The sequence below is a fragment of the Dryobates pubescens genome, chromosome 32 (assembly GCF_014839835.1).
Source record: "Dryobates pubescens isolate bDryPub1 chromosome 32, bDryPub1.pri, whole genome shotgun sequence".
Classification (NCBI taxonomy): Eukaryota; Metazoa; Chordata; class Aves; order Piciformes; family Picidae; genus Dryobates; species Dryobates pubescens.
In genome coordinates this window covers 9,479,128-9,505,856 of record NC_071643.1, presented here as the reverse complement: position 1 = coordinate 9,505,856, position 26,729 = coordinate 9,479,128, and the positions used below count along the sequence as shown (strand labels likewise).

The 26,729-nt window shown below is 43.5% G+C and overlaps 1 protein-coding gene across 1 annotated transcript in view; it reads right to left on the bottom strand.

The window, feature by feature from the left end:
* LOC104297645 (paired box protein Pax-3) overlaps positions 1 to 23,146 on the bottom strand; it is a 32,534-nt gene extending 9,388 nt beyond the window's left edge. The window contains exons 1-5 of the mRNA XM_054175551.1: positions 23,141 to 23,146; positions 22,034 to 22,124; positions 17,423 to 17,628; positions 7,084 to 7,249; positions 6,076 to 6,290 (exon numbers count right to left, since the gene is read on the bottom strand). Coding sequence (XP_054031526.1) covers positions 6,076 to 6,290; positions 7,084 to 7,249; positions 17,423 to 17,628; positions 22,034 to 22,124; positions 23,141 to 23,146 — 684 coding nt within the window. The remainder of the gene's footprint in view (positions 1 to 6,075; positions 6,291 to 7,083; positions 7,250 to 17,422; positions 17,629 to 22,033; positions 22,125 to 23,140) is intronic.
* Between the last annotated feature and the right edge of the window lie 3,583 nt (positions 23,147 to 26,729).

The following is a 26,729-nucleotide window of genomic DNA, read 5'->3' as shown; positions in this document are numbered from 1 at the left end:
GTATTCAAATTCCTCTTGATAGTTCTATTTTACAAACCCTGATGCTTTAATGAAGTTCATGAATTCATTCCAAGCTCTGAAGGACTGACTCATGCTTTCACTAAACAAGTGGTTTAAATTGAACTTCTACATGGAGCAAAAAAATACCTTCAGGACTGCAGTGACAGTGAATAGTCAACCTGGACACATTCTAAATCTACAGAGATTGCTACAGAGGAAGATAAACCTTTCTAAAGTGAAGAAATTGATGTTTTATATACACTGTGTCATTTTTCTGTATCAAAATAGTATGGCCAGTAGAACTGGAGAAGCAGTTGTTCTCTCGTACTCAGATAATGGGTTCAGTTTGGGGCCACTCATGACAAGAAGGACACTGAAGTACAAGAACAGAGAAACAAAGCTGGTGGAAAAGCCTGGAGAACAGGTCTCATGAGGAGCAGCTGAAGGAACTGGGATTGTTCAGCCTAGAGAGGAGGCTCAGAGAAGACCTTCTCATTCTATTCCAACTCCCTGAAAAGAGTTTGGAGTGAGGCGGGGTGGTGGTTTCTTATCCCAAATAGGAAGACATAGGATGAGAGGAAATGGCCTCAAGGGGAGGTTTAGGTTGGATATTAGGAACAATTTCTTCCCAGAAAACATTGTCAAGCCCTGAAAGTGGAAGTCCAGGGGAGTGGTTGAATCATCATCCCTGGAAGGACTTAAAAGCCATGTAGATGTGGTGCTGAGGGACTCAGTTTAGCGGTGGACTCGGTGGTGTTGGGTTAATGGTTGGACTCGATGATCTTAAAGTTCTTTTCCAGCCTAGACAATTCTATTATTTAACTCCTAGATTTTTCTGATTAAGATATTTGTTTGGGTTTTTTTCATTCTATTTTCTAAACATTTATTCTCCTGATGTTACACACAATTGGCTTCTGTTTCCAGAGAAGGTCACAGCTTTTTGTATCCCCATGTAAGTTTTCTGAGCATTAAGAGGAGATCTGGGGGTTTTTATGGCTGTAGCCTCACTCACCTGCTCCAGCCTTTCAGGTATGGCAGGGATGGATGGGGAAGAAGAGCCAGAGAGAGAAGTTAAGGTGAACATTCCAAATGTATGATCATCTATTGATTATTCTTGTTGTTTTAATCTATTTTAGATGTTGTGCTACCTATGCATAATAATATTTAAAATACCACAGTATTTTAAAAAAAACCCAAATAATAAATGTTATCAGTCTGGCACAACAAGAATTATAACATTTGGATCCCCAAACCAGACAAAACAAACAAACAAATCAGTCAATCAATAAGAAAAACTTGTGTCTATGTCAATAACACTATGTGAATTAACTTTATTCCTCACCAAGGAATCTCTGACCTCCCACTCATGCTCCTGGATCACAATCAAAGAGCTTTCAAAGCCAAGTTCAGTGTGACAGAGATCATGAGCTTCTCACTGCTGTGGGACTGGGTTCCAAATGGGATGTTTCTGTGGGCTTATGTGGAAATAAGGTATAGGAAAAGGTATAATAAATTATTAGTTGCTTCTCTTTCCTCTCCTGTCCCATTTAACGAGGGAATGCAAGACTGCAGCAAGTGGTTCCTGTGTTTCCTTTAAAATCAGCATTAACAAGACAATATGAACACATCTAACTGATTCGACAGCTGCCATCAGCTCCATACTTCAGGTTAATGCAAACCAAGTGCTCTCAGAGACTGAAGAGAAGCCAATTGCCCAAGATCTCTCCCAGCAAAGAGTTCCGGGATAATTCTTAAACTCAGGCAGTGAAATGTTTTGACAGAAGAAGAAAGAAACCTTGAAACAGCTTGCATCTCTACTACTGTTCACGGAAAAGATTGGAATTTTCTTATCAAGATTCCTCCTGAGCTCCAGGTAACAGCATAAGAAGGACAGACTTCGTTAAAGCCGGTTATGGTCTTCTACACAGCCCACTCGGCATTTAATCCGCTTCCCGTTTTGAAGCTGCAACCTTGAAAGCTACTGCTTTGACTCAATTATGGGGGAAGATGACAAGGAAGAGGAAAAAGTAGAGCTGAGAAGTTTTCTAGAGGGCATGGAGTTAAAAAAATAAATTATGTGCAGCAGGAGACAGATTACACACATCTGTTCTTTTTCCAGTACAAACATAACACTGTCATACTATTTATGCCCGGGTATCCTACAGGTTAAATACAGGAAGCAAGTGGCCTCATGGGCAGCAACAAGTGAATCCACCAAGAGCCCAACATAGCACACTTCCAACCCAGCAAACAGCCTGAACTGCCTGGTGTGGGGCAGTGTGCTGCTCTGCACTAACAAAAAGCACATGGCGAGGTCAGGCGATGCCCATGTAGAGCGGAAAAGCCTTTTTCCTTATCTTAAATGAGGCAGTTCAAAATATTGATACTGTGAGTTAAAAACAATCTGCTTTCTCTAAGAACATACACTTGCAGTTGCTAGGAAAGTGGGTTTGCAGCCCCTCTTCTGCTTCACATCAAAGAAGCACTGATGACCGTTAACGCCAGGATCACAAATGGATGTGCCAGGTCAGAAGCACAGTTAAATTCCCTCCGCACGTTAACACACAGATATTCTACCCCCTAATAATCCTGACTTACCAAACATTTGTCACAAGAAAATATACTGAGCAACTGAAGCCTAATTTGAAAAGGAAATACAATACTGCCCATAAATGTATGCATAAAAGCCATGAGGCTGCATAATAGGCATAGAAAACACAAAAATATGCAATTTACATATATTACACACTAATAATGTCCTTTCTGACATATTTAAGGAGCTCTAGCAGAGATGGTGTGCTTGCAGTTGAGTTACTCTTTCATCAAATACAAACAAGGCCACCATTGGCTACCATTTCTCTGCTTAGTGCTGCAAAGACCAGCCCTTCACAGGGCTGCATGGCAGAGATTTTCTCACCACAGCCAGCTAGCAACAAGTAAATCAGATGGACAAAGAGAATAATCAGTTGTCTGGAAATCTTCAGTAGTTGTCTTGGTGTTAAAAGTGCTAAATATCAATGAGGTGGGACTTGTTCTATTCTTATTCTTTTAAAGAGCAGCAGTATTTGTTACCCGGCCTGCAAGACAGGAATGCTAGGGAGCGCTCTGCTTCCTAAAGCCAAGGCATACAGTCCTCTCTAACGTCCAAATTCAAAGCTAACACAACAAAAATTAAATTACAGCACCCTAACCATCTCTGCTTGTCCTCTGCCTTCACCCAGTGCTTGCCTTACACAATATGATTTTCCACGATGTTCAAGAACGAAGTTAGAAAGGAAACATCCTGTCTGCTTGTCAGACCCTCACTTGGAATAAATTGAAGGTAAAGGCTAAAAGGGATTTTTAAGTCTGTCAAGAATATGATCTGGTGAGCTTTAATATTAGCTTTTGTCCTTCACATTCTGAGCAATTTTTTTTTAATCACAAAAGATTATTTGGGCTTCAGACAAAGCCCTCCTCTCCTGCTTAAGTCACCGTAAATTCAGCTTCACACAGTGTCCAGAGCCTGCAACAGAGGCATGGATGGCTGGAAACATTATGTTAATTGCTCACACACCCAGATTTATTGTGGTCCCACTGGCTAGTAAAAAGACCTTCTTTCTTCCTCATCTAAATTCCACACACACAAGCAAGGCACTGCAACATGCCCACTCAGCAGGAAAACTCCTGTTTCTCTAGCTCCATGAAATCCTGACTTACCAGCCACCACTACCTCAGCACCTGCAGGCAGAGATCTGGGGGAGTGTGACAAGAGTATGCCCCTTCAAGTCACACACAGAAATGTCACAACATTCATGACCAACATGCAGGGCTGGTTTGGGAATAAAGCCATGCACCGTTCTGCTGCAGTCCCACAGTGTGCTGCATGTACAATAGCTACCTGAGGCCACTTCACTTCATACACATTCCCGTTTTATACAAATCTCTAAGTCATTACTTAGACCCTAAAACTGTTTTAGAGGAGCTGTGGGTAGTACTGCATGAATTTAGGGCTGAGTTTTCTCTTTGTTTGATGGAAAGATCTTTATCAGCCAGTGAAGGTAATCACTCAGTTGTCAAGAAGCTGTTTGAAACCTAACTGGGTATAAGCAATCCCCTGCATACATTCAGTGATGAAGGCATGATGGCAGCTCCTGAATGATCAATATCCTCCCAAACCTGTTGGTAATGCTGCAGGACAGTCAGGAGCTCTAAGCACTGGGGTAGAACAAGGTTTCAGAAATGTGAGTAAAAAAGCCCAGAACAACTGAAGCTTCAGGGCTGGGTGTAAAGAAGCCCAGTAACTGATAAAAGTCACCTAATCTGCTCTAGGGTCTCCTCCTGGTTATATCAAACCTCAAATCAGCAAGACTTTGGGGAGGCGAAGAAATCTGGCCTCACTTTTCTGTCCCACTTGGCCCAGACATCACAAGATTTCTTTGCTGTTGTGCTCCGCTTCTGTGTCACAGACAATAAAAGCTTTGTGAAGGGGCAAGGGGACAAAAAATAAAAACTAGGAAAAAACAAATGAAAAAATCACATTTTCCACCAGCAGAACCAACAAACATTTACACTGACACTAACAGCTGTTTCTGATGGGCTAACACTGCACCCCAGAAAGAGATTTCTGACACAACGCTTTGCGTGCTACGCAAAGTGGCCATTAATAACTAACTAACTGAAGCCACCAACATAATGTCATGGCTTTTGTTGGAGATTGCATTCAGAACCCAGAGCTCTTTTGAACCAAGCCCATTCAAGTCTTGTTGGAAATACATCCGTTTGTTTTCCTCTTGGTATATATTTTCTTTTCCTTGAGGTTTCAAGCCGTAAAGTTTTGTACCCCACTCTCTCCTATAGGAATCTGTGAAACTTAATTACATTTACTGTTACAAAAAAAGGTTTATGAACTTTTGCCTTTGGGCAAAAATGTTTATTTCATTGCCTTTGTTATTCATTCTTTTCAACTCCGGTGCCTTTGAACTTTTCAGCTGCACGGAGTTATCACCGTTGCACAGGAACCAGGAACTGTACTCTCGAGATGCAAACCGCAAGTTGAAGAAAACGAAGGAGGCAAAGATATCCGAGTCGTTATTTTGGCCACCCTTTGTGCCATTAAAATCTCATTTTCTGCCTATTAGAATGCCCTCTCCCTGCTTAGGCAGTGGTGATAGTCAGTGATTAGTGTGTAATTGAGTATAATTGTCTTTTCACTTTTCATTTGTGTCATTCCGAGCTTCCCTCTGTTTTTCTAACCACTGAGAGGAAAAAAGGGGAGAAAGCAGATAAAGCTGTTCAAACTCTCACTTTCAGCCCTGAAGAGATTCCTGATTGTAATTATAGATTGCATCCTCTTTGTGCCTTCTCAGAATTCAGTGGACAGCTCTTCCCAAGCACCTGGGCAAAGCCCAGACTAATAAAATAACTCTCCGTCTCTTCAAGCTTTAACTAATAACGTCAGCTTCAGACAGATGCCGCATGTAGGAAAATGTAACCAACCTTTTGACACGCAATTATCAAGGCAATTTATTAACATGATTTCCTAAAAGGAGCTCCTGCAAATTAGAAAAACAATTACAGTGTTCATGCAGCTCTCCATTGCCAGAGAGTGGTATTACTCCTAATTTCTGTATTTATAACTCGATTACAGCCCTTCTCAAGGCACACTGCTCGGTGTCGGAGCCCTTCTCGTACCACTTGCCTGTTATTTCCCCGGTCCACTCTGTAAGACCTTGGTGAAGGTACCTCAAAAAGATTTTGTTCACAGAAGACTATACCATTTACTTTCCATACCTAGGCCCAGATCTTCAGGAGAAGAGTAGGGCATTACGAGCGCTTAGCAACCGAATATAAATATGAAGCCTGTATGATTACATTATAAATCACTTGAAATTAGATATAAGCTGTGACTCTTGATTCAGCCAGGAGGAGGGAAAAAAATAAGAAAAGAAGGAAGCTAGCAAACTGAAATCATGTGGCTTGTATAAAGAATACATTATGGTTTAAATTTGGCAATTCATTATACAGTGGCCTGAGGGAATAGACTCTTTGGTTCTGGTATACAGCAAATCCTCTGTCTGAAAACACAGGACTGACCTGAGGTGAAAGGCCATTGCCAATGGCAGGGTTCATGGGATTCGAGGGCCCGGACGGAGGCACAAAGCTGTCTGTATAGCTGGAAAATCCATGCCTGCTGCTGGGGAGGCAATAGGCAGAGCTGCTCTCTGGATTTGAAGGGAGACTGCTTTGGTGTACAGTGCTTGGAGGAAGAGGCTGAGGTCTGTGGACAGTGCTGCTGGGATCAGACACAGCTAGAAGCAAAAGAAACATGTTGAGTTGTTTTGCTCCTTTTTTTCTGGCATAATATGTTCATTATGTGAAGGTCAACTTGACAGAATTGCATCAGGACCTGCATCTAAGTACTGGTTCAGTGGAAAGGTAAAGCTTTCATATTGCTAGATGCTTACTTGGCCAGTAAGATGACATGAATTTGTTTTATAGACTAAAGGAATCATAACAATAGACACATGCAGCTTTCAGACAAATCTTACCAGGCAGGTATTGTTCAGAATTGAAAAAGTAATGTTTAATATATACAAGACAAAGGAAAAGATGTATTTGTTTAAAAGACTGGTAACAGGCTTTCCCCTCCTAGGCACAGAACAGAAATTACACTGTGGTTTGCAGCAAACCTACCACTGGATGGGAGAAGCCTTGAGCTTAGAAAAATGCCCTTAACTGGAACACCCACTAACAGTTAAGAAGAGGGCAAGAAGAACAGAATACCAATACAATCTCACCTGTAAGGTTTTTTTGCTTTAACAGTAAAATCTAGCAGAGCCTAGACTTAAGGCTCCCCTTTCAAACCCAAAGCTCCCGGAATTTCTGACATTAAGATACGGTTTTGGCATACTAACACTTGCTGCTATCTGATGTGAAATGAGATGGTCTGAAGAGCTGGTTTTCCACTGTCAGATAAATAGCTGGGAGTACTTATTTATCCACCCTCCCTTTCTCTACATGAGAGAAGGTATTGCCACAGTGGAGCAACACCTGAATCCCGACAATGACACTATTTCCCCAGGTACCTATTGGCTACTGTACCTTGCGGTATGGAGGTGGGTTGATAGGAGGGCTCAGAGAGCTGGTATGTCGGCAAAGTTGGCATGGCACTGGGTGGGAATCCTCCTGGGATCAGATGGTTGAAGGCCATCAGCTGATTGGCTCCTGCCTGTTTCCTCCATCTAGCACGCCGATTACTAAACCAGACCTACAAACATTTTAATTAAGGACATTTGATTTTGGTACATTTAATGCAGGTGCTTCAGAAATAAGGGAATTGCATTTCAAATGCACTCGCTGTCTGAGATGAGAGAGGGAGAAGTTGAGTTCTGGGCTCAGAGCTCCCAGACAAGAAAGGAGCCCTTGGCACACACTTCCACAGTTCAGACAGGATACAGGAACTCCAAATCTCAAGCACAGCCTCACCTGAGAAACAAGCTGACTAATGCTTTCGAGTTTTAGTGCTTTAATAGCTCTCAATCGCTACTCCTAAAGCACCGGATTTAATGAGGGAGGCAAAACATCTCTCCATCTGAGCTAAGTGCTGGCCAAGGCTATTTGCTCTGGAGTCTGTTGCCTTTGTATTTAATTTGCTGACAAGTTAGTGGCATTGCTTAATGCACTCTTGGAAGCGGCTTGCGCTTAGATATTGGGATATTACGTTGCCCTAACGACCAACAGAACTTTAAGCTTTTAATTTGAAAGCCCAGCATCCAAAACACACACAAATCCCTCCCAGCAAGTCTTCCTGTACTCACATATGTACAGAACATCTCTGAGCAAACTTGACGTTAACAGCGGAGCAGGATTTCACTACTAGATTAGCATTTCAGAACCACTTTGAAATCTGTTCCCAGGGTACCAAACAGATGGGGGCAGGATTAGCAGGACATTTCAGCCATAAATCTGCTTCCCTTCACGTCATTCTCAGTTCATGTTTTAAGCTTCCCAAGTCTTGGATGGTTCTTATTGCCTCCAAGAAAGGAATAGACAAGACCTCACAGATGCAGACATAGTTAAGAGCTGAAAAACACATAGATTACTATTGATATTAGAGTGATTACGCATGCCACAGATGGGAAGGACAGCCAGCTGTAGCAGGGCACAGCCTCTGCCTTGCTGCAGTTTTAGAGCAACTTTTAGATCGCAGCACTCAGGTTCATGGGGTGGACCATGGCAGAACAGAGAGATTGTTTGAGATAAGGAGGATTCCACAGGTTTGTAAACAAGCAGATGGTTATTCATGATGGTACAATGTGGTGATCATCCCTGCATACTATCAGTTAGGTAAAACCTTAACTGAGCATTAAAGTCTTACAAGGTCCACTTGCACAGCCAGTTTGACCTGAAAGCCACTGAGGCATGTTGGCTGATGAGGTACATGTTAGACATGTTTGTGAAAGCATGCTGGGTCACAGATCTGCCATCCTTCCTGCAACCACACTGGCTTATAGCATCACAGGATCATTTTGGTTAGAAGAGACCTTTCAGATCATCAAGTCCAGCATGTTCCTCACCACATCTACACATCTTTTAGATGCATCCAGGGATCATGACTCCACCACTTCCCCAGGCAGCCTGTTCCAGGGCTTGACAATGCTTTCAAGGAAGAAACTTTTCCTAATAGCTATATAATATGAACCAGCCCTCTCAGACTGGACTTCTAGATGTAACATCACTTACAAACCATGAGTGGGCCTTACATAAGAGTGTAACAACATTTTGGACTGCATCGTGGGCGGCTCCTCCACTTGCTATTCCATAGCAGGAGTGGTGGGACTCACTGGGCCATCTGGTTTCTGATGTGGGCCATCTGTCACCATGTAGTCTGATCTGGCTTCATCCTCTTTTCAGAATGAGTTGCTCAGTTCACACAGCTGCCTCCTCCTTTGGCCTAAACATCTACTCCTCAATTTCACACTCCCACTCTGGTTCAAGGTTTAGGACAGGAGGATAGATGGAGTCTCTATTCTACCTCAGGAATCCCTCTCTCATGTTTTTTGGTGGTTTTCTGTTCTTTTTTTTTAACTCCCTCTGCCTCCACACTAACCATCTCTGAAAGCAGCTGGCAGGGACAAGACATCAGGCTGGAGATGTGAGATCTGCAATGAGCAATAGTTGAGAATGGGTCTAGATTCAGCAATAATTTTTAGTGTCTCATCCTGTAGACATCTATATCCTTTTCCACCTCTCTCCTTACCCTTCCCTTCCCTCAATGGTGTTTGAGTCTAAATCTCCTTACACCTGTCTCCCAAATTCCACCAATCACACACTCAGCATCTTTAGAAGATAACTAAAAAGAAGGAAAAAAGGGCAAGATACATTGAAGAGCAAGGAAGAGGCTTTGCTAAAGAGTGCTTAGGGAGGATGATGGAGGTCAGAGAGGGAGGAGCAAATAGCAAAAGCATGTTGTAATTAGCCTTCCCATGTCCTTAACTGTGCCTTTCTCCATAGCACTCTCTCTTCTTCAGGTCAAGAGGGTTATCTGATGATCTTCAAATGCTTTGGGAGCACTAGCTGAACTACACTTAATGAGTGGATTTCACTGAAAGAGAATGAGGTAACAAGATTTGATTTCCCCTACAGATAAGCATTTGCCTTCAAGCCCAAGATCTTTGCTAAAATTAGTCAGAACCAAAACTTAAATTCAGTGGCGAGTAATTTGCATCAATGCTAAGCTTTATGCTTTTATTTGGGCTCCTGTTGTAGATTTGCATTTTTCCATAACTGCATATACATCTTAAACATCCCTGACAGCCACTCAGTGGTATCAACAAGTCTCCAGCATCCCCATGATGAACAAACTTGTGCAGAGCTCTGTGCCACTTGGAGCCTTGTTAACTTAAGCAGAATATTTCAGGGGTACAGGAACCTGGCCTGGGCTGTGCAGAAACAAGGCATGTGATCTGCTGGTGTAAGATGCAGGAGCTCTGAATCAGGTCAGCATTGTTCATGGTGCTGTGCCAATGCAGACATAGATGGAGGAAATGTGGCTTGTCTGAGGGACGTAAGCGTCCAAAACCCGTGCCTACACCAGAAGCCAAATCACATTCACTTTAGGGAGGCTCTGGTTCCCCAGTTTCTGTGTCACTTTCAAAGATGGAATGTGATACCCAGATGATTTAGAAACAAAATTGAACTTCAGTGTCTGGCCAAAATTTTCATCTCTGAGAACCGAAGAGAATGAAATTTAGAGTAAAAGGGGGGATGAGGTGGAAAACTCAGCCCTTTAAGGGAAGCAGTCCTTTTCTCAAGCATCTGGAGCTGGACTTGCCAAAAAAAAAGAACTGAGTATAAAAAGCATTTTGCACCAATGTAGAATGGATGAGGTGAAGTAACAGGCTTTGCTCATCTCTAGTTTCTATTATTAGATCCTGTCTTTTATTATCATTTTTCCTTTAAGTAGTTTGCAAGGGATCACGCCAACATCTTACTGCATTGATCTCAACAGGATATTCTGTAAAGGATACATTTATTCGCTTGGGAGCCCACGAGTGTAATTACCCTTGACATCTCCACAGCCTGATCGTAAACACAGAGTGCTCTATGTGCTTTTAAGGCAAAGAGAGCTCTGATCCAGCAGGGCAAAATAGTCAAGATGTGAATTTTGTGGAGAACCCATGGCTCTGTTGTTACACACAGTCCTGACCACTGCAAGCAGGAGTGCCAGAAACACACCAAGTCAAAAGGCTGATGTATTGTTCATGGCGCTTCTCATGTTAGACAGCAGGGTTTGACTCTTTTTCCCCCTTTTGCCTTATGATGTTTTTCATGATAACTGCCTGCCTCGTCCTCCCTGTTCCCCACATTTCCATTCCCCCAAAATTAACATTTCAAAATAAAGTCTGCCCATCCTGTGAACAGGAGACAATGGTGGATGTGCCATCAAGGAATGAAGTTGGAGGGTGCCAGAAGCAGTGGGGCTGCCTTGTGAACTGGAGAGTCCGAAGAAGGAAACTGCTCATGAAGCTGGGCTGCGCTGGGCTGCGCTGTCCTGGACAGAGCTGACTCCACGACCAGTTAGAAGAAATGCTGATGTGTTTCACAAGACACCCACAATGTCTGGGTCCTGCTGTCCCTGTTGATGTTGCATTTACTTCAACAACCTTCAGAGCAGTCTGTGCAGGCTCTCTTTCACCCTCTCACCTGGCCAACAGCAGACACCAACTTGTAGGCCTGCCTGACTTCACTGGGATTTCCTTCAGAGAACACAAAACAGTGGGGGGAAAAAAGGGGAAGGGTTTTCCCTATCTCTTTTTTGCAGTAGGATGAATTTCCATCCTGTCTCACTATGTTATGGCAAGCTCCATGGAGAGCACTGACAGATCAGCCATAGGAAGAAGAAAGAGAAAAAACAACTTTTTAGCAACAACTAGGTGGTAAATTAGCTTCACTGAGACATCATACAATTGTTTTGGTTAGAAGACACTTTTAAGATCATCAGGTCCAACCATTAACCTAGCATTGCCAAGTCCACCACTAAACCATGTCCCTTAGCACCACATGTACACAGCTTTTAAATCCCTCCAGAGACAGTGACTTCAGCACTTCCCTGGGCAACCTGGTCCAGGGATTGACAACTCTTTGAGGGAAGAAATTTTTCCTAATGTCCAACTTAAAACTCCCCTGCTATAACTCAAGGCCTTTTCCTCTTGTCCATAGCTTGTTACTTGGAAGAAGACACCAACCTTCACCTCACTCCAACCTCCTTTCAGTGAGTTGTAGGGCTCAGCAGCCCTAGTTCCTTCAGCCACTCCTCACAAGACCTGTGCTCTAGATTCCTCACCAGCTTCATTGCCCTTCTCCAGACTCACTCCTGCACCTCAAAGTCCTTCTTGTAGTGAGGCACCCAAAACTGAACCCAGGATTTGAGGTACATCCTCAGCAGTGCCAAATACAGGGGGACAATCACTGACTCTAGTTCTGCTGGCCACACTATTGCTGATATAAGTCAGGATGCTCTTGGCCTTCTCAGCCACCTGGGTACCTCAAGCCTCATAGCAATAAGGTCTCCTGTGAACACCATGGGTGAGCCTGTTTCCTCATAGTATCCCAAAGCCATTCTCATCTGCTGCTGAGAACAACCTCCCCTGAGCACCATTTAGAATAGAATAGAATAGACCAGACCAGGTTGGAAGAGACCTTCAAGATCATTGTGTCCAGCCCATCAACCAATCCAACCCACCTAATCAACTAACCCATGGCACCAAGCACCCCATCAAGTCTCCTCCTGAACACCTCCAATGATGGTGACTGCACCACCTCCCCGGGCAGCCCATTCCAATGGCCAGTCACTTCTCTGTGTAGAACTTCTTCCTAACCTCCAGCCTAAACCTCCCCTGGTGCAGCCTGAGACTGTGTCCTCTTGTTCTGGTGCTGGTTGCCTGGGAGAAGAGACCATTTGGAACACTGTGAGGCTACAGGTCTGCCAGGAGGTGCTGGGTAGGATACAAAGAGTTATCAATGTTACAGAAACCAGAATTATTTTAAAACAAACAGGAAAGGGAAAAAAGATAAAAATAAAGCCACACCACACATGGAAAAAAAAAAAGGCCAAACTCCCACTAGGCTGTGTCAAAGGGAACGAGGGCTTCCAACCACCTCCCAAAGCAGCCCAACACTCAGCTCTCACACGTTTCTTTGAGAGGGTTTTGACTCAGTTCTGCCTTCAAAACACTGCATAGTTCTGCAGAAGTATTGAGAATGAGCGAATTGAACTGTGCATTTATAAATTAAAGCGCCACTAATTCGAGCCCTTAGGCAGCAGGGACCAGAAAAAGAGAATCCAGATCACATCCTTTCTTTTCCTTTACATTTAAAAACATCGTCTTGGGCTTGCATATGTTTGTAGTTGGCTGATTTACCCATAAGAATTTCTCCTGTACCCCAGGGGGGAGAAACCTAAAATCCCCTCCCCGCAACTCCAGAGTTATCTGCTACAAGAACGCACACAGCAGTCTCTGTCTTTATCCCATACGGGATACAAGAGGGAAAGCCTCGAGAAAAGGAGAAATTCTCCACAAACTGGATCAGGAATAACTGTAAAGGTCTGCTGAAAGGTCCTAAATGTTCCTGAATCCATCCTACATTCCCTAACCCCATCTCCCCATAGGTTTGTGCAGCTCAGCATTCAGGCTCAAGCCCTTTCAGAGCAGCTGACAGCAAGTAAGCTCTAATTTTTTGGCACAGATCCTCCCTCATGATTTCCCAGTGAATGCTTTCCAATGTTTGCTACTGAGACTACCAAAGAGGAGAGGTTTGGCTTTAGAGCTCTCAGACCTTATAACTAGCTTAGGAGTCAGCATTTCTTCTCTCAACCTTCCCCTCACTATCATCCTCTCCAAAGCAGCTCCTACCCTCCGTGTACCATGGTGGAACAACAAAACCAATATACAAGCACAGTGCTTAGAAAATAAGTATTTTTATCACTTTCCTGCCGGCTGTTCCAGACTTCAGAGCTCTTGGGACTGCTCTTATTTGCTGAGGCTGTAAGAAGCGTTTTACAAAAGCTTACAAGCTGATTACAAGTTTGACATGGGAACATTCAGCCCCATCCTAGTAGCCTGGAGTGATCTGCCTGAGTTTTCAGACATGCTTTTTTCGTTAAACAATATTTTTCTTTATGGAAGCTCTCAAGCAAATCAATTTAAACCCAGGATTTGGCTGAGAAGAACCTTTCCAGCACGGGACAAACTCATGCTTCAGAATTCTTCCTGACTTCCCCTGCTTTTCCACCATTATTCACGGACTAAAAGAGTGCAAATGCATTTATCCCGTCGCCTTTTGGGGTTAAGCAGGACGGCCACGTGCCAGCTGCTTCTGGCAGCAGGATCTGCCATCCCATACAGCTTGGGGCACCCCGCTCAACGTGGTTCGACACACAAGTCTCCCACATCACATTCCCAATCATTTGGCAGGCCTGCCTTCGACACACAGCCCATGATGATTTGCCTGCCCAGCCAACTTCCATCAGCCAAGGCAGGCTCCTGGCCCTCCGCCTGCCATAGGACAAACCTGTACTTTATTTACAAACCCTTCTCCGAAAGATTGAAGCAAACACCTCCCACTGACAATTCAAAACAGGCTTCAAGCCGCTGCCAAAGCTCACCCAGTTCATCCAGGTCTAAAAATAAGCCTGATGTGGGAATCAAGAACTGGCCAGAAAAGATGCTACCCACATCATTCCATATGCGCTGTTTGTTACCGAAACCATAACCGCGCGGCTCTGAAGCTCAGAGAGAGGCTTTGATCTTTATCTGCACTGGAGAAAATGTCACTTTGAGAGTTTGCCTTCAGATCGAGTCAGTAAAAATAGGCCACAGACCTTAAGGGTCCAGACAGCAACTCCGTGATGGTTTAATGAGGTTTTAAACCGGACCAGTAAAGCACTGCGTGGTTGTTATTTTTACTCACGGCCTCTGAATCTTTAGCCTCACATTCTCAGAGCATTGAGACCTTTTGGTTTTTACTGAAAGGTCAGCCTTTGGGCCTCTACTCATGTTTCTGAATTGGACCTGCACAAGACCTGCTGCATCTCACATTCTGCTTTTGGAAGAGGCCGTCCCGTCTCCGTATCACATCTAGGCTCAGACACAGAGAAGACTCAACAGTCATTGAGTAGGAAAGATGTTGCAGGAGGAACCACATTTGAACTCCTCGCTACACCCAGTGCTGAAGTATTTGCAATTACTACAATGATACTTGTTGTGACCCCTCCAATGTGGGGTGGATTGCAATGTTTCTTTTCCCAAGAGGCTTCCCTGTCCCCACATAACATTCACAGTGTAAATTCTGTTTTCAAGTGCTTGCAGCTTTCAAAAATTCCCCCTAGGGGATGAAATGTTCTAAGTTTGATCTCAGCCCAGAGGCTACTTTTCTCCCCCCAGTCTCCAACCAGCTTAAAACATGCATTTGGTTACCCTTCAACAGTGAGAAAGGTAGAAAATAGAGGGAGGGCTCAGCAGTTTAAGACTCTGCCTTCCCGGGTGTTCAGAGATGGCCTCAGGGAACAGAAGGAGGAGAAGCAATGGGGCAGCAGATTGGGAAAAACAAAGCATAAAATGCAGGCACTAAATGGAGTGACTGAGGGAAGAGAAGGTGGATGCAGGTTTAATCAACTAAATGACTTCCTAGACAACATAAAACAACTCTACAAAATTGGACCTTACAGCTTCAGAGAGAAAAAAGAGTTTTTTGAGCTCAGCCAGACTCAGGTTGCAAGGAGCTTGATCAGGAAGCAGCCAAAGAGATCTTTGTGTATACACCCATACAAAATTTACTATCTCTGCTCTCTCTCATACTGCTAGAAAAAAAAAATATATAAATAGTGAGTGTGACTAAGGAAGTCTGAATGCTACATCAGTCTGGCTATCCAGCCCTCTCAGCCTCAAGTCTCTCAGGGTTATTGTCTTTTCACAGGTCGTCTTTTATTTCATGCCCATCATAGGTGGCTATTTTAAGGGGCTATAGAGAGGTGCTGAATGCTGATAAGGCAAATCCTGTATCCCTTAATCCACTGCTAAATGACTCGGCCAGCCTTCAAGGGTACTAGACAGATGGAGTGCACTAGGAAACTGCCTACAGGCTGGTTACTTCAGCTGCAGCTCATCTTTAATCCAGAGAGGTTTTGTTCTGGTATTTTAATCATTGATTGACTGGGAAGTTTCTTCCATGCTGGGTTAGGTAAAATGTCCATGTCAGAGGTATTGGAGAATTCGTAAGGCTGTAGATCACAGGAGCGGTGTGAGACAGGATGTGTCTCAGGGGAACCAAGGAAGCCACAAGGAATGTAAAGAGTCACAGGGTTAAAGCCACATTAAGACAGCTGTTACGTTAATGAGAGTTCTGCTTATTTTCTAGTGGTGGGTCACTGATTTAGAAAAACACGAACAAGGTCTTTCCCGCTTTATTTTTCTGCTGAAGCTAAGATAGCCCAAAACATCATATCCTAGACCCCATTCATCTTGCTAACAGAATTGTCTAGGGAGTTATCATTATTATGTTTGTGCATGGATGATTCTCAGGGCTTAATTTGGTCTTACCTGGCCTAAGTCTCTCTACCAAGCTGTTCTGCAAGCAATTCAGTTAGTAAACGCACCGAGAAAGGAGTCATGCACCACTGAGTCTGCCTTCCAGACAAATTCATCTATACATCAGATTTTCTCTCACAGCCATAACAAACACTTACAAGAAATGTGGTGTGAAGTCTTCTGCAAAAACATTTAGCAGTTAAAACTGAAAAAGTCTGGAGCTCTCCAGCCAGATACTCAATAACCCAGCATGCTGCTTGTCTTATGACATCAGGGAGACATGTTTTATTGTTCATTTCAGTCTGCAGAGTCTGAATGCCTCAGGTTGAGCTGCAAAGGTCACAACATACACCCCGAGTTTCACCGAAGCCACCACATTCACCTGTGTCCTTGGTTAGATCACAAGTTACCACTTATCTCTCTTCCTTGGGCAGATCACAAGCTACCTTGATCATCACCTGACTGCACACTTGCTTATAAACACCTGCAACTCAGACTGATTTAAACAGAGCTTGCTTTTCCAACTGACTCTTGGATGTCAACTAATGAAAGAGCAGCCGAGGATCCTGCCTGCAGTATTAAATGTTTCACAGGACATGCTTCTTTGCCATGAGACACAGTGAATCCTAGTCTGAACCAGGGTGCAGTTTAGTCCAGAATTATCTGGCTGTTAATTGCCAAGTTCTGAACCTCTGAAAACCCAGGTTCATGATTTAGTAACAACCTAAATAAAATCCATCCTTTACTCCTCCAGCATGTTTGTGTGTTTTAGACAATCCAAATCTATATGAAGCTGTGAGAACCTAGCGGTCATCTGAGGGTTTCTTTTCTTCTGAATTAAAGTGACAGTGGGGATAAAAGAGATATTGCCAGTTTAAAATAAAGTCTACTTCAAAAGATAACCTAGAAGTAGATACTGCACCAGTAACCTTGTTCACTTGCAAGGCTCTAGAGACACACTGTCTTTGTAAAGTGTTTTTCCTCTCCTCTGTTAATTCCATGAAGACCCAAAGAACAGAGGAAATCAGTTAGCCATAAACTGGCAGAACTGCTGACCTGCTGTCTAATGCATTAAGCAAACAAGCTGGAATAATAGACCTTTTCCAAAGGCTCCATGTTATATTCATAGTAGTTATGGAACATTTCCTGGGGAAAATAAATATTTCTTAAAAGCAGTGGTCTTAAAAAGTTGGAAAACCAATGTCCATGGACAGATGGGAAAATATCTTAAGGCTGTAAAGGACACAGCTTGACATTTTCCTTCTACCTTAGAGTAGAATTCCCCACAAGAATATAATCCTGACACTAACAGGAAAGGAAATTCCCTTTGTAGGCAGCTTTTAAACACATACCTGGACACGAGCCTCTGTCAGCTTGGCCCTTTGTGCAAGTTCTTCCCTAGTATAAATATCAGGGTAGTGTGTCCTCTCGAAAGCTCTTTCCAGCTCTTCCAGTTGCTCTGCTGTGAAGGTCGTCCTGCTGCGACGCTGTTTTCTTTTTAAAGGTAAATCTGGTTCAGAATCTATGTCAGAGCCTTCATCAGACTGAGGTGCTGATGCTCCAGAAAGAAAAGAAATGAAAGACAAAAATTAGCTGTAGTTGAAGGGACAAAAGAAGGCAAATTAAGGACATCATCAACTGATCCCACTCTTAAAGAAAAGCTGCTTTTCCCCATGGCTCAGAATTGGGTTGGCAGACTACAAAAAGGCAAACAATCAATAAGAGTTAAGTGTTACATTGTGCCCATCCTCTTGCACCCTGCCCTTTAGATATTAGTAAGCATTGAGAAGATCCCCTCTCAGTCTTCTCTTCTCCAGGCTAAACAGCCCCAGGTCTTGCAGCCTTTCCTTTTCTTATCATCTCTGTAGCTTCCATGGGACTGTCTCCAGAAGGTCCTCATCTTTCCTGACCTAGAGAGCCCAGAACTGGACACAATAAATGTACGTGAGACCTTCCCTAGGAATTCATCACTAAAATCTATAGAAGTGGTTACACAGGTCTTAAGAGTGCTACTGAGGAATTACTTCTCATACACAATCAAATATTTACTTCATATCATGTCTATTATTTGTCTTACACTTTGAACAGTATTTTGCACACATTTGTATTAATGTAGCTCAGCACATTTAAACATTTCCCCTCATTTTCAGCTTACTTGGCTGTCTTAGGACCACCTAACAATCTTAGCACAGGCCACACAGGTTTCAATACCGCACAGAGAAGTCCTGTAAGAACAGCTCAGAGCAACAGTTTGACTTGGCTCCTCCAGTTACTAAAGCAAGGAGATTCCAGCACACACGTTGAACAGAGCTGGAATACCCAGACTGCATGCTCCCTTCACCTAAGGTTACATCATTATTCCTCCTAGCCTTGGGAGGTTTTTCAGCACAGAGCACAGCTACATGCAGATGTACTGATGCTCAGCTTCCAGACCACAGTCCAGGACATGACTGTGAAACAGTCAGACTGTACTGGTCAAAAGGACCCTCACACCATACCCCAAGTCAGTAGTAAAAGTCAGCAAGAAACAGACCACATATAGAATGTCTTTGACCCAGGAAGGGGCTAGCAACTCTTGCAGTTAAAGAGAAATCAGAAACAAAACTCTTACTGGGTTTCATGGATGTGGAGAGAGCAAGACTGCACATACATAAAGCCAGTGGGTTCCTGGCAGCATTGCCTGTTTCCTCTGGTAATCAAGTGAACTCCAGCTACAGCCCAGCCATGGCTGAACCCATGCAGCAGAAAAAGCCTCTTCCAGTACCCAGCCATGCTCTCTTTCTCCAATAAGCAGTAACAAATCAAAAGAGTAGCCTTCCAAAGCCACTCTTCACTTGCATTAGCTGCTGTCTCAGTTAACAAACATTCCTCCTTTCCTGAGCCTTCAAGAGAAGCCACCTAAAGAGGGCAGACACTCCCCAGTGATGCTGAAGCTGCTGGTTCAGTATTGCTCCTACTACTTCAATAATGCTATATAAATTATTGATATGGACACTGATTTAAAATAATCTCCTTACCATTCGTTATTTGGAAGTAACTGAGAACACAAAGCCAAAAAGAAATCTCTGTTCCTCCAGCTAGTCTCCCACCATGTTAATTTTTAGCTATCTTACATTTCCAGTTTCACTCAAGTTGTTTGAACTAATAAATACACCTAATCTGTTTACTTAGCTTTGCAGCATGAGAAAGACAAAGTGCTTTCTCAGCTGAAGAGTTGATGAATTTCTGCACACCAAAAAAACCCCCAAAAAGAATAATTACTGCTAGACCAGAGGCTCTTATGTCAAAGCTATCTTCATTGTCCAGACACCGTCAATATCTTGGACCAAACACATACAGGACATTGGGAGAAACTCCCACAGAGCTCAGCATCAGCATACTGTGCAAACATCCAAACATTTCACATCAGGTACTGTGAGAATAAGAGACTCCCAAAGTCTCTTACTTGCCCCAAGACTAGATTAAACTGTTCTAATTCTTGAGAATATTGATGCTCTGAACAAACGGGAATCAGCACAAACATCCTATCCCAAACAGTTCAGGTTCATTCCTTGTTAAACAGACAATTTAGGTTATCCCAAAATGGACATAACCAGTCATTTGAATTAGTGACAGATCCCAAATCTCAGCTGAGGTCCCAGGAGACACCTGCCTTCCACAGCCTTGTAAAAGCTGAGTTCTTTGACTTTCCTGATCTGCAATATTAATATCAGATAGCTATATGTCTCTACTACAAACTGCCTTATTTTTATTTCCTACAAAACCATCTTAAGTATTATCAGCCTCAAGGAAGGTGTTTTTTATTTGGTTGGTTGTATTTTTTACTATTAAAATATCATTAGTAGATTTCTCTACAGGTGAGAATCCAATTAGAGTGTTAACTAAGCACATAAATTGGACACACCTCAGCCTTTAAAAGGGCAATATTTATTTCATACGTGCTCAGTAGCCCTTCTGCTGAGCAATAAGGGGTGCTTAGTGCCATGGTTAGTTGATTAGATAGTGCTGGGTGATAGGTTGGACTTGATGATCTCAAAGGTCTTTTCCAACCTGGTTAATTCTATTCTAATATCTCACTGATAAATCCACCAATTTACACAATATAAGAAGCTACTCTTCAGCACAGATAAAGGTTGTCAGATTTTAGCTGGGTTATTTCTACTTTCACCCCCTCCACACACACACACACTGCATGTACTGATGTGTTATGTGTCCTAATGTTCTAATGATCTTAATACTCCTAACTGCAGAGATATAAACAGGGGAAAGGAGACCCAACCACTACCCTGGGAGATCCCGCCTCGGATTCGTCAAGATCACCAGTACCCTCCCTTAGTGCACATCCCAAAATGGGAGAGGCAGCCAGAAGCACTGCAAGTAGCTGAGCCATGAAGTTTAATTAAAGAAGGAATTACAGAATTAAAGAGCAATTATTTGTCCCTTAACCCCTCATGACCTGTCTGGTGGCCTAACAAAACACTGCACACCAGTTATCACCAGGATATGCAAAAATCCTCTGCCCAGTGGTGTAAGCAGTCAGTCACCTGGAGCTCTGCAAGGATCTCCTTTCCAAACACTGTAAATAGATACATTGAGGAGGAAAAAAAAAAAAAGGCAACCAAATAACACAGAAGGGGTCATTCTGTGGGTTGTTCTTCCTCTCAGCAAGACATTTCATTTGAATAATTAGATAACAAAAACATGACAGCCATTTAAACCCCATACATTACGGCTGTGGCACAGCGCACCTGACATACACAGCCCGAGAGGTTCTCTTCCTGCAGCCTGTGAAGGTACAACTTCTCTGGCAATGCTCCTGCTACTAATGCTTTAGTTAAAATACTACACAGCCTCTTCCCCCAAGTGGAGGGAAAAACATGAGGAAAACCATCTTTCCTGTGTGAGGATGCTGGAACAATTGTGGAATCTACTTCTGTGGAAGTATTCCAAACCCACCTGGACGTTGCTGTCCTGGGCAACCTGCTCTGGGTGAGCCTGCTTTAGCAGTAGAGTTGAAGTAGGTGATCTCCAGGGGTCCCTTCAGCACTCACCGTTCTGTGGTTCCATGCACTGTAACAGCCTGGGGTCTCCCCTAGATGAATTTTGTCTTGCCACAGACGTGGCTGAAATAAGACCCCAGAAAGTGTCAATATGCAGAAAGCCTGGAAGGGTTCTAGGGGCAGTTTATTGCTTACTTAGCCAGCCCCAGCCCTCCTCATTTCTGTATTTGCATAAGCTTAACTTCAAAGCTCTCCCCTTCATGACACATCTCTGCCACTGAAGGCCACAGCCAGGGCATCCCCACTTTTGGGGCTGCACAGCAGCGGGTACCAATGGCTGACTGAGCCCCTTTCATGCCCAGAGCGGCGCGAGTGACCTCCCTCGTGTTTGCTCGGGTGCCAGCGAGGAGTGCAGCAGGGCTGCTACCCCCACACAGACCCGCGGCAAATGACAAATGACACTTTCTCTTTGTGGTCTTTGGGATTTCTGTTGACTTATTTGGAGGCTTTTGTTGGGTCCTAAGAAATGGCCTGTGGCTGAGGCCTATTCGCCCGATTTCCACGCTCCATCTGTGGTATCCATCAGCGGGGCCTTTGCCCGCATTCAGGGCTCTGACACCTGCCTGGCAGGATGCGGGAGGCACAAAGGCGGCTGCGGCTGACACAAGGGGGGCCACGGGCTGGGGAGGGGGCAGGGTGAAGGGGATGCTCAGCGGGGGTTAATCCAAACCCCTCCTCCCCAAACTTCAGCACCTGGAGGCGTCTCTCCAAAACTGCCTCTCCCTGACAGGGGTGAGGGGCTCAAACGCAGACACTGTCATACTGGGATGAATTAGCTCAAACACAACCCTCCGTCACACTGTGGATAGATTGATGGAGAAAGGAAGGGGAAGAGGGAAAAATCACCCCAGGATGTGGGCCCTCCCAGCCACCCTAGGAACTCGCTAAATAAACCTCCGGCACCGGCTTGCTGCGAGAGCTGGGAGTAGCCGTAGGTGGCCAGCAGCACATTCCTCTCCAGATCCTTGTTTGTCTTGGGGTAGGCTTTCAGCAGCTGGTATTTCAACAGTCAACAGACTAAAAACATGTCAGGCATCCTTTCTTTCCTCAAAATAAAGTCCACAGGAAAATAAAACAGCATCTTTATTTCCTACTAAGCCCCCTTTTCTCCTCCCCTCTGAGCAGGCTCATTTAGGGGCGGGCATATATTTGCATAAAACATATAATGAAGACTCTGGAGCCAACCAGCTACCTCCCTCCCATTGACTACATCACTCCCAGCACATCAGCCCTTTATTTTGCTGTGTCTGCCTGAGGAAACGTGATGCCAAGCTCCCTTTTCCTCCTCCTCCTCCCTCCTCCCAAAACCTCACTGTCACAGCAAGGAGCCAGTAAAAAGAAAATACACCCTGCCAGGTCTGTGCTAATCAAAACAGGACAAATAAACTCTGACACTCAACAACTCCCCAAGTGCCTGCAGACCTGGGTGGAGACTAACGATTAGTTATGAATATGGCTGGCAGCGGGAGACAAGCTCAGGGGTCCAGAGTCACCCCTCAAATACCTGCATGCAGTTTCAGACTGAGACATCATGTTTATCCAAGATAACGCTATCTAAAGATTAGAAAAGTACCCCTAAATTCTAGGCTGTGGTGCTGCCACCAAAGAAATTGCCTTTAGCAAGTTTACCAGGACACAGAACTGGAATTTTATCCAATTCACTGTTCCCTTTCTGTGCTTCAAGCAGGGGAGGAAGACAGAGTGAAGATTCAGGCACCCTAAGTTTCATCCCATCTGGTCACAGCCCAAATTTGTTAGCAGCTGGACTCCTCCTCTTTGGGAGGAAAATCACATTTCAAGCAGCATACAGAACAAAACAAGAAGCCACAAAAGATTTCTCAGTGAGGTTAAGATGAAACCTGCTGATGCTGCTACATGCTCCTGTTTCCCTGTTAAGTGACAATTTAGGATCAGCAAGCATGTAAGACAATTATCACCTTTTCTAGAAACAACAGAATACCCACTATGATATGAAACACAAGTAGTAAAATCACTTTTATCCCTTCCTACCAGCATTTTAACTATGATACATCAACAGCCAAGAAACAAATCCGAAAAGGAAGCCTCTGTTCGAGACACAAATATCTCTCATCTAACAGAAATCAAGTCGCACTTCAATTACTCCTTTGAAAACGGCTGCTGTTTGCAAAGGACATACCCATAAAAACTTTGGGGGGGAGGTTTAAATCCACAGGCATTTTTCAGTGAGAAAATGGGAAAATAGGGAGAAAATATATTAAGTAACTGATTAGGAAGAGCACTTAATCGGTTACTGTGATTAAAAAAAGAGTGACCTCATCTCCTTCTAAGCTGGAAAGTCAGCAGAGAAAGGGAACAGCAATGACAACAGTGATAAAAGTGATCTTCCTAAGAGAAGTGGATGGTATTTTTATTTTGTTTGGGCTGATTCACATAGAGAAATTTGCTTTGTACAGCGAAGTGAAGTGAAGTGAAAAAGAAAACAGTAGCTGCAGTAAAAGGAAACGGCCAACAGTGACTTTTATTTACAATTACCAAGAGACAGGCTATTATTGACCATATGTGCCACAATCGCCCTCCTTATCATGGGTTGGCCATCATGTCCATTGGGAGCTGTTAATGAACTGGGTAATTGAGCTGCTGACATGTGTTACCAAAACAAAACAATAGGAAGAAGAGACAAATGAACATTTTATTTGCCAATCAGAGTAGGTTCCGCTTTTCAGAGAGCTGTGCCTAAGTAAGTGGCTGAATACATAAAACAGTGCATTGAAGGCAAGCAGATGCATGCACAATAATGGTTAACTGACAGCCTCTAGCCCATCTGTGCTTAACATTTTGTTAAAGAAATGACTTGACTTGCTAAAGAGACAAATCATGCAGCTGCCCCGAGTGCTGCGTTGTAAGAGATAAATCATTAGCTAAACTGTTTCATGCTTAAAATGACAATGCATATTAACAGTTATGCAGGGACATTTTGTCAGCACAGCGTGATGCAGTTATAACTGGCACACAAAAAATGTGACAGCTCAGAGCTATTCAACGACTCCAGCCCAGAAAATGACACCACAGTGAAAACAATTCCACCATGCAAACAATAGACAATTCACAGGCTCTTCTTTATAAAAATATATTTTTTTTTACTTTGAATGATAAAATAATATGGATGGAAAGGGGACCAAAAAAAAACCCCAAAAAGAAAGAAGGCCAGTGTGTAAGTGTTCTGCACCATTAATCTGCTAGCATGTACTTCATTCAAAACCAGCGAGCATCAAAAAGGAACACATTCCATTTTAAATATCAAAGACTGCATCACCAGCACTAAGAATAAATGGCTAATTCTCAACTGGGCATGAAAGGAGAAAGAATTTCTGGAGTGAAAGGAAGGGAAGAGGAAACTGCAAATACTACTACAAAAATCTCCTCTTATTCCCCCACCTCCTCTTCCAAGAAGAGATCTGGGGGGTTGATACAACATTAGAGTACTTAACGGCTTTGCGTGTGGGCCCAATCCCACTCCCAGGTGGCACTGCTGTAAGTTTGCACAGGCAGTTATCACCATTATTAGGATTTCACATTGAAGACTAAATGTAGCGGAGCTGCAGTCACCGCTCAGATCCTGTTGCACAGGTGGTGTGAGTGTGTAGTCCAGCAAACCTCCCAAAGGAGGACAGAAAAACAAACCCCTCTCCTCCCAACTTAGTCGCACAAGCCAGACCCTCGACCAGATCTACCTGAACAGCTGTGCTACAGGAAAAAAATTCCACCAAAAAGCCCCAAAAGAATGTGATTTGGTAAAACTTGTTTTCCCTGTGGTTTCAGGGGCTGGTGACCACATAAGGGTTAGCTCAGGTTTAATGACTAAAGAAAAGTTAAATCACTAAATTTTTTCCCCACAAAGACTCTGTTAGCTGATCCCAAAGGACTACTCTCTGTCTTCACCAGTGTAAGAGCAAAGCTGGATCCAGGCAAGCGCTGACCCTCACTCAATCTCTCCTGTCATTCCCAGCAGATCCAGGGAAGGAGCTCAGCGCTGTGATAACCCTGAGCATGACGACGCGCTCCAGCATGAACCCGTACAACACCACTGTCACTGGATTCTGAGTCAGCCCAGACTGGACCTTCTCTCTGAATCCAGCCCCTTGAAAGGGGAACTTTGTGAAAAGCACCAAGATGAGTCACAAGTACATCCTGCTGATTTTCACCGGGAGCTCATGTGTGCCCACATCTCGGGGCTTTTCCAACCCTTCCCAGAATGGAAACACCACAAGCATGAGTATTATATTTAACATTGCAACTTCAAGCCCTCTCACTTAAAAATGCACTAAGAGATCCAAGGGAAAACTTCCAGAGTACTTGTAACAAAGAGCAACTTTACCTACTAAATTTAGAAGGAGAAGGAAACTGCATATACAAATTTGAATGAGGCTTGTTGTCAGCAACATTGATATGTCAGGCAAAATTTTAATATCAGACTGGGAGACTTCAGAGGAAAGTTAAATCTCTCTCTTACAAATCCCACAACATGCCAAGAAAGAATTGGCATCGTGTCTCCAAGCCAGTATCAGCTGATGGAAGAGCCAGTTGGTAACAGAGTAAGAATGAGTAACGGGAGAGGGAATTTGTCAGCTGAAAAATTAAATAAATCATATGGAGTCACTGGATAAATAATGAGACTGCAGCAGTGAGTTAAAGCACTGCAAATACTTGAGCTGTCAGCAATCTCTCGCTGGGAATTCTTCGGAAGAAGGAAAAATCCATCTATAAACTCTTTTTGGCTCAATCCTCTGCCACAGAAGGATGCAAATGGAACTCCTGAAGTTATGCAAGCTGATAAATACACCAGGCACACTAGACAGAAGCAGCTTGCAAGGGTTTTTTTCTAAGCCAGATCTGCATTGCTTCACTGTGGTTTGACCAACCTGTAGCATCACTCAAACACTTGTGAAGGAAAAACAGATACTTAAAGAATAAAAAGAAAAACCCCAAATGTTTGCCTATATTTCCTGTCTCTCTCAACTAGTTCTAGCACCTTAATTAACACCACCCTCGACTCAAAGCAAAGGCTGCCAGAGCAAGCTGTTGTCAATAGCTCCATCTCAATGTTAACAGTACAGGTTTCAAAGTCTCCACAGAAAATCAAGGCTATCATCCCTTAAACCCAAAGCTGCAGCCAGACTAGCCCTCAGGAAGCCACTTTTACCTACTCTAGAGCTACAGAGAGTTGCCTGAGCATCTTTATTTATCACTCTCAGGACTTGGATTTGATTTTTTTTTTTACAGAATATTGGATTTTGTTGTTGATTACTCCATCTCCTCAACAAATCACTGAACCTGGCAAAAGATTGCTGGTGTTTTGTGAAAGAAAACTAAAAGTTCGGACTGTTTGGTACCATTTTCCAGACTTCAGTCAATTAAAAAAAGAGAAAAGTTTTGTTTTTCACCAGAGGTTTTTCCTGTGATTGATTTTCCAAGGTAGTACCAACTCCTGCCAAACACTTCTTTTCAAGCCAAATCTGTTAGTCACTCAAGGTCACTCCCATCACAACTACATAAGAATTGAGGTGCTGACCCCAAAATCCATCATCTTCTGTCACAGGACCTGGTCCTACTGGGTACT